General features: G+C 34.9%; 1 protein-coding gene across 1 annotated transcript; it reads right to left on the reverse strand.

The window, feature by feature from the left end:
* On the reverse strand, window positions 1–2,581 carry LOC113322243 (mitochondrial adenine nucleotide transporter ADNT1-like). The gene is made up of 8 exons (XM_026570300.1): window positions 2,398–2,581; window positions 2,182–2,230; window positions 1,539–1,702; window positions 1,401–1,435; window positions 1,119–1,231; window positions 900–1,013; window positions 362–760; window positions 1–234 (listed from the first exon to the last, which is right to left on the reverse strand). Exons 1-8 carry the CDS (start codon window positions 2,475–2,477, stop codon window positions 151–153), a joined length of 1,038 nt encoding a protein of 345 aa, XP_026426085.1. The 5' UTR covers window positions 2,478–2,581; the 3' UTR covers window positions 1–150.
* Between the last annotated feature and the right edge of the window lie 6,044 nt (window positions 2,582–8,625).

Genomic DNA, 8,625 nt, shown 5'->3' on the forward strand with positions numbered 1-8,625 from the left:
TGATATACAACAACTCTTTGACAAAAAAATCTTCACGGTTATGTTATGGTTGTTACAGAAAAAAGCCATCGGCTTGAAAATACATTTCTGCGTACACCAATCAACACAGCAGCGGGCAAAATTCTGACAGCTCATGTGTGTCTGATCATTCTATGGATGCTTGATGTTTAGCTCAAGTCCACTTTCCAACAGCCCAAGGTGTACGACAGATGCAAAAAGTGAAGCTGGAAATACCTGAACATTAAAATCAGTAGCATTGTTATAAAGACAACATCCACACAACAAAAATCTTGTCTGCTAAATCCCCTTAGCCCTGCAAGTAGCAATACAGTACATGAAGAGGCCGTGGATAATCACTAACCTTCAGCAGAAGATACGGAACCGAACCCTTGTACAGTGCTTTAAAACCATTATTTCTAATGGTTTTCTTGAATGCATCACACATCCCTGTAAACTCACTTGCTGCTGCAATGTTATTACTACTACCGTAACAAGATGCAATAATCGATGAAGAATTTTTCCAACCCTCCATCTGCATTCTTCGATGAATAACATTGAAAGGATAAGCAAAGGTATGGCACACGGCAAATGATAATATCTGAAAATATGGAAGTTTTTTCTTTATGGCCGTCGTGACCTCTTCATTCACGTCACGATTCATGCCCTTGGACTTCAATTCATGAAATCTCGATAGCACGGCCTTTGCTATGCTTAAACTTGTAAATCCATAGACAGCGAAGTTGAGGCCAGTGTACACCACCTGTTTACACAAAACAGATTAGAGCTTGAGTAATCAAGAAATTCTATAAGATGGCATGTATACAGTAACTCCTCAATTTGTTAGCAAGATGGCATTTGCTTGGAGAAGATTATGTCTAAGATGCATTGGGTTGACTTACTTGTCCGATCGAATAAGGAAGAAATCCTTTATATAAAGCTCGTGGGCCTTCTTCTCGGGCAATCGTTGTTAGAGCATGATAGATTCCTCTATATTGATATGGTGATTTTCCTGTCTGCGTAAAGAATCAATAGAAACATTGTTATGGTACTGCATGTATAGAAACCAAAAAGTTCACAAAATTACTGATCTAATGATAACGTAACGTTCAGCAAGCTACCTGAACAGAGAGCCTTCCTTGTGCCACGTCCATGGGATAAGCTGCTGCCGTTGCAATCATCACAGTGCATGCATGAATTCCACGGGTTAACAAAATAGGAGGCTTTGCATTTTCTGCAAACGGAAAGAAAGAATTTAACTTATCTTCTCCAAGACATTCTACTTCACAAGCTACCAAGTACCAACAGCCAATTAACTACATCTGAATCATTCTTATTCAATGATACAAAGCATTAGAATCGAGAATCGAAATGCAAAACAAAAACAAATAGAATAACTATACCTTTGCCTGGTGTCTGACAATAGAGCCCTATAATCCTGCAACAAGACATGATGTATTGAATATAAAGGAAGAAATATACTTGATGACTTGATTGCACCTTGCTAATATTAACAAATGCAACAATGAGATCGATTGCACCTTGCTAGTGGATAATGAACAGCAAAATAGACTGCAGAACATGACATGGCCTTTGCAATATAAGCACCATTGCCCTTAAATAATCCTCGAAAACCATCAGTTCTCCTCATATGTTTCAAGCCTTGAGTTATATCCTTGTACTGTAAATTCCGAGAGTTTTGCACCTGCATTTTTTTGTTCAACGATAACCAAACAAAATATTAGGCTGAAGGACCAAAAAATCAAAGCCTCCGCGGATTCGAAGGCACACACACTTTTCCTTGAGAAAAATAATACCACATTTTTGAAAAATTGGTGAAAACCTTAGAAAGTGAAAATGAAACCCCAGTAAATTTCATCGTGCGGTCTGGTCTTTTCCCATATCGGAAAAATACTGAGACAGTGAGAATTTGAGTTCTGATCCTTTTGTCTGATTATATTTCATATTGTTGAACTTAATTGACTCATAGGGGGGTGACTTTAAAGCATACCTCATTCACATTTCTACACAACTATTTGTATTTCGAGGATCTTGAGATATATGTGAATATTCAGTATGAAATTAGGTCATGATTAATTTTCAATAATCAGAGACTTAATTTGGTTGTATGTAAAAGCGTGCTAATCTCAGAATAATCAGCAATTTATCAAGAAGACGAAGTACCTGAAGCAATATTTCTAAGCGTCTTAAAGGAGCAAGAGCAGTGACAGTTCTGCAAGAATCCATGAAACAGAAATTAAGCTAATAACAATACACAGAATTACTTAAATCTCAACCAAAAAAAAAAAAGTTATAAAAGAAAACAAAAACAAAAAAGTTATAAAAAAAAAAAAAAGTTTAATGAAATTCAATATACAATTGAAACGAAATACTACTTACAATATCACTGCACAAAATTTCTTCATTTTTCGTTTCTTCTTCATTGTTTCCAGGCCAACTACACACTTCTCAGACTCCATTAGAGAAGTTAAAGAAATTGTTGCTACAGTACTAATTTCTTTAGAATGTTGGAATATACTCACCGAGGATATCAAGGTGAGATATTCTCGGAAGACCAAGTCAGTAGAAGATCTAGTCAAGTTTGTTATAACTAGGTTTACTGCTTTATCCTATCACTACACCAAAACCAGGATTTTCTCACAGTGCAACTTGTCACAGTTTATTTTTCAGTCACTGATACACCTGTGATAATTCTTGCAACAGTTATAACTGTGACAAATTTTGTATTCGTGATATAAATAAGAATATTAAAAAAAATTTACGAGTCACAATAATATTTGTTGATAATTATCCAAACAATCACAATTATAATCTAAAATTATAATTCCACCCAAAACTTTCACCACATCTAAAACAACCCCAAATCAACCACTCTTAGGATTTTGATTATCACAACTTTCCCAACATTTATACAAACTAACAATTTAATTTAATTTCTAAAAATGAAAATCTATTTTTACTTTTCTTAATATTAGAAAACTGAATTCAAGACCAAGTCAACAATTCGTGACCTAGTAGGAAGTTTGACTTGGACAAATTCTAACCCTTTTCTCTTGATTTAGTCGACACAACACAAGAGAAAAATCTCCTTCTCCCTTCTTCTTCGTGGGTGCCGCCATTAACCCTCTCTGAGAGTGTAAAAATTTCTAAGTGAGGTTAGCCGTTTCACCAAAACTGAATCTGAGTTTCAATTTTGGCTAGGTTATATATTCTGTTAAATATGTCCATCGATTTGACCTAAATCGATGAAGAAGATGGTTCAGAGTTGATGGATTTTGCTGATGATAAATTGATTTTTCTGTGGGAACGTTGAAGATGGTTGATTATGCTGATGATAATTTTGTTGGTCATCTTTTTCTTGACGAGGTAAGTGATTGAGTTATCTATATCTTCAGAATCGTTTGATAATTTAGTTATATGAAATTGGGTGAAAGATTAGGGTGAAATTATAGGGTATTTTGAATGTTTAGATTGATTACAGAACTGATTTTTTGATGTGGGTTCTTTTAGTTTAGATTGATTACAGTATGAGATGCAGAAATAGATAAATTGTTTTTGGAGATGAAGTTTTCTATAATCTGTTCTTCAATCAATTGCATGTTTAGTAGAACTAAGTTGATGTCCATATAGATTTATTATGTTGAAAGTTATTTGTCCAAGAAGTTTATATATGTGGATGCAATGATGAATAAGATTTAGCTTACTGATCTTTAATAAAAACATCACCATGGACTATTGAAACAAAACTGATGTTATTACTGTAATATATGCAATTATATGCATACACAGAGCTGCAGTAGTCGAGGGTAACACTGAGTGTTGAATGGTTCCCTACCTAGTTGTCTTATTTGATGAGTACTTGCTACCCATTTATGTTATTTCCTGTAAGATGACTCAGTGGAATGTTAAATGTTGATACAGGGTTTATCCTGCATTACAACTGTGTTAATTACAATGGCCTGCAAGATTCAGGTTAGTGAAGCAGACTAAAATTTCGATCTTTGTGATGGTGTTGTGGTTACTGAGGCATATGTCGGAGCTGATGTGCTTTGTTGGTTTCAAGATCAATGACTAGGTTGTGCTGTAGGTAGAGGAAGAGGACATGATGTCGGTGGTGATTGTTAGATTTAGCGGTGGTGGATCAGCTTCTTGGAACTATTCTATTAGGACGGACTATTGCTCGTTTAAATGAGGTGAGTTAGTTCGTATTGACTGTCCAACTCTGAATAAGTACAGCTCTAGTTGTTTCTGGTGACTACTTAGGCCTTTGTATTTTTATATCAGGTTGTTTTCCTATGAAACTCCAGTCTTCCCTAAATGATTGGATTGGAAATTGCACTTTTAAAAGTTGCTATACCTCCAGGCGGTACTGTAGTGATCAACAGTTTCGATGCCATACTATTAATTTATCTCACATTTTTTTATTTTTTTTCATTATTAATTATTATTATTTTTATTTTGTTAACATCATTTACTGACTAGCTATTGATTTGGACATGGATATTTTAGCAGGGGTAGTTAAGTGGGTTTTAGTGGATTATGGCAGGAAGTGTAGACGGTTTGCAATGACAACAAACCAACTAGAATTAGGTTGTTTAGATATGATACTGTAGATAAGCTTTGTATTCACTAGCTAGATCGAACGATACCTCAAGTGACCCCAATTAGATGAATAAGGTGCTTTGAGTTTTCAGTCAAGTATAGATAGCTAGAGAGAGGAAAAAGAAAGATAAGATAAGAAAGAGGAAGAGTAGAATTGTTAGAGGAAGAAGAAAAAGTAAGGGAGGGTTAGGATCGGGATTTCCTTAAGGTAATAATTGACTTTCTTTCATTGCTCAGATTTATCTCTTTTACTTATTAATATTTGAGTAGTGATTAGTTTTTATTTGAGGAAATTTTTACTATTAAGCCAGTTAGATAAGTTAATCGATTCTTGTTGATGGAACGATGGAAACTAGGTAATTTTCTTTAGTTTGGGAAAGAAATATGTATGATAATTAGTGAATTAGGATAATTTTTGATTTCCATACTTAACCAGAAATTTCGACCATCTTACGTTCCTATTAGCTTTAGGTTTACCTTGTAGAGTTTATTGATCGCGCCAATTATACCAAAGGTATCATTTGTCGAAAACCATTGTGCATCCAGAAAGTTATAGTCAAATTGGTTGGTGTAGAATATTTTGAGAAATTTTGTAAGTTGACTGGACTCTTGCTTTATCTTTAGTTTAGCTTCTCTGTGATTTCGACAACTTCAAACTACCAAGCAGATCAAAGAGCTTAAGGTTTGCGTAACAAAATTAAGGTGGGAACTTATGAAATTCTATTGCAATCATGGTTGTGCATTTCTTATTGTTTGGGTAATTTATTTATGGAAGTCATTCATATCTGTTAGTCGATGTTTGAACTTAAAACTCTTTGAAATGTTCCTGTCCAATTATTTCTCTCCATTGATTGGAAAGGAGTAGGTATATTTATTGATGCTTGTTGTGTGTGGGAATGGAATTCCCAATTGTTTGAGCGTATGTATTGGTATTTCCTCGATATTACGGGATCCAGTGATCCCGATATATAATCTTATTATGCTATGGGGACTTCACCATGTTTTCCGGTATGGAATGGTGCCGAAGCCTGTCCTTTGCTGGTAGTATTTATTAATTTTATTAATAGAGGAAGTCGCAATATATACATGTTTGCCCAATGTTTAAGTTTCTGTCAGTGAGCTTATTTTTCGGCACAAGGTTATCGTTGTTAGAAATGTATTAAAAATCAATTTTGGTGATTGCTTCTGGACTTTATGAGTATCCACTGGGCACGCTTGCTCACTTTAAATTCCCTTCAGTTCCAGGTGATATTTCCATAGTTGGAGAAGCATGCGAGGGCGAGTATTACATGTTGGTTGACTGAAGTTTCTTGGTAACCTGCAAGTTGGGATATTTTTTTGAAAGTTGTACGCCTTTATTTCTTTTTTTGTTTAGCGGTTTAGTGTTTCGATGATGAGGTCTTTATTCTATTTCCCATTTTTAAAATGCTTATCTGACATTCACTATGCTGAGGTCCTTATTATATTTCTCATTCCAAATATTCATGGATGCACTAATAGCTTATGCATTTTTGATCTGCAAACCTTTATAGGGACAAGCAGTGGCAGCAGCTGGCTGCAAGGGAAGCCATAAATGGCTCATTTCAGAACTGTGAGTGCAGCTGCCACAGGTGTCGTTGCCCATTCAAGAAAGGTACTCTCGGTGACAGGGTTATCCTATTTTTGACAGACTATGTTTGCACCTGGACCATTGTCGGTGGGTCATCAACTTAGAGTTAGGTTACAGTATAACTTTAATAAAACTACTTAGACAATGCTCACTAGAAAATACTTACGTGATCAAAACTTAGACTTAAGTTTGGACTTATTCTGACTGTTTTGTGCGGGGATTTCTTAGCTTTCCTGGATATTTGACTTTTTAAACAAAATTCCAGTCTTTGCATGCTCAAATACCTAACTTGTAGTGCAATGGTAGCACATCTAACCTCCCATCAGAAGATGTGTGTTCGAATCACGCCAAGTTCATTCAATATTGTCTATCATTGCTAGCCTCTTTCATATCTTTTGCAACATCAAGATATGAAAGTTTTGTGTACATTTCCTCTAAATTTTGTTTGGTGTATGTGAACCGCCTTGTCTATGTACAGAAACTGCATAAACTTCTATAATAAATTTCAGCTTTTTTTTGTCTGCAGTTTTGGTGTTCTGCAAGATGATTTCTAAAGTGCCTAGTCTATGTATGAGTTTTCAACTTTTTGTGTATTGCTCTGTAGTATCTTGCAATTGGAAATGTTTTGTTTCCTTTGTTTGTCAAGTGTATTAAGGTCTGCAAATCTTTTGCACTATTTCTACAGCACTGTTTAGGCAATGTTTTGTTTTCACTTTTGGGTTGTTTTGGAGTCTTTTTTTCTGCAGTCTTTGGTTGTGAAGTTTACTGCAGTCTCATCTATACTTGTAACTCTTGTAAGCCTGGCCTTGGATTGGCTCATTTTCTCTTTAGTACAACCTCTGAAATGAAAGAGATAAAAAAAGAAATGAAAGAGAAGCAATGATATGATAAGAGTGTGACAAAGATTAGATGGTAATAGGACATGAAAGTTTGAGAAACAAAAAGACATTATATTTCTTAGTACCTATAAGAGTACCAGTATTTTTAGAACTTACTATCAAAAGAAGCTGCACATCAGCACTAAGTTCACAAAACAAAAAACTATACCAAAAAGTAACTTGCTCCACAAAGTTACACATGTAACGAAAGATGCACTAAGTTCTCAAAACAACCAAGAACTAAAACCAAAAGTGATTTTCTCCACACCGTTACGCATGTAACTTAAGTTTGATATATTCCGTCTCCAGTTCATCCGAACGAGAAACTAAGGTCTAACTGTAGTAATCTTTTAACCCGTGACGTTTAAGTCTGATATATATTGTCTGCAATTCATCCGAACGAGAAACTCAAGTCTAACTGTAGTAATCTTTTAACCTGTGATGTTTAAGTTTAATATACTTCGTCTTCAGTTCATCCGAACGAGAAACTTAGGTCTAACTGTAGTAATCTTTTAACCTGTGATGTTTAAGTCTGATATATTTCTTCTGCAGTTCATCCGAACGAGAAAATTAGGTCTAACTGTAGTAATCTTTTAACCCGTGATGTTTAAGTCTGATATACTTCGTCTCCAGTTCATCCGAACGAGAAACTTAGGTCTAATTGTAGTAAACTTGTAACCCGTGATGTTTAAGTCTAATATATTTCGTCTGCAGTTCATCCGAACGAGAAACTCAAGTCTAATTGTAGTAATCTTTTAACCCGTGATGTTTAAGTCTAATATACTTCGTCTTCAGTTCATCCAAACGATAAACTCAAGTCTAACTGTAGTAACCTTTTAACCCGTGATGTTTAAGTCTAATATACTTCGTCTTCAGTTCATCCTAACGATAAACTCATGTATAATTGTAGTAATATTATAACCTGTGTTTTTTGAGTCTAATATACTTCGTCTTCAGTTCATCCAAACGAGAAACTTAGGTCTAACTGTAGTAATCTTTTAACCCGTGGTGTCTAAGTCTGATATATTTGGTCTTCAGTTCATCCGAATGAGAAACTTAGGTCTAACTGTAGTAATATTTTAACCTGTGGTGTCTAAGTCTGATATATTTCATCACCAGTTCATCCGCACGAGAAACTCAAGTCTAACTGTAGTAATCTTTTAACCCGTGATGTTTAAGTCTAATATACTTCGTCTTCAGTTCATCCTAACGAGAACCTCATGTCTAACTGTAGTAATATTTTAACCCGTGATGTTTAAGTTTGATATATTTCGTCTCCAGTTCATCCGAACGAGAAACTCAAGTCTAACTGTAGTAATCTTTTAACCTGTGATATTTAAGTCTAATATACTTCGTCTTCAGTTCATCCTAAAGAGAAACTCTTGTATAACTGTAGTAATCTTTTAACCCGTGATGTTTAAGTTTGATATATTTCGTCTCCAGTTCATCCGAACGAGAAACTAAGGTCTAACTGTAGTAATCTTTTAACCCGTGATGTTTAAGTCTGATATATTTCTT

This window comes from Papaver somniferum, chromosome 11 (genome assembly GCF_003573695.1).
Source record: "Papaver somniferum cultivar HN1 chromosome 11, ASM357369v1, whole genome shotgun sequence".
Classification (NCBI taxonomy): Eukaryota; Viridiplantae; Streptophyta; class Magnoliopsida; order Ranunculales; family Papaveraceae; genus Papaver; species Papaver somniferum.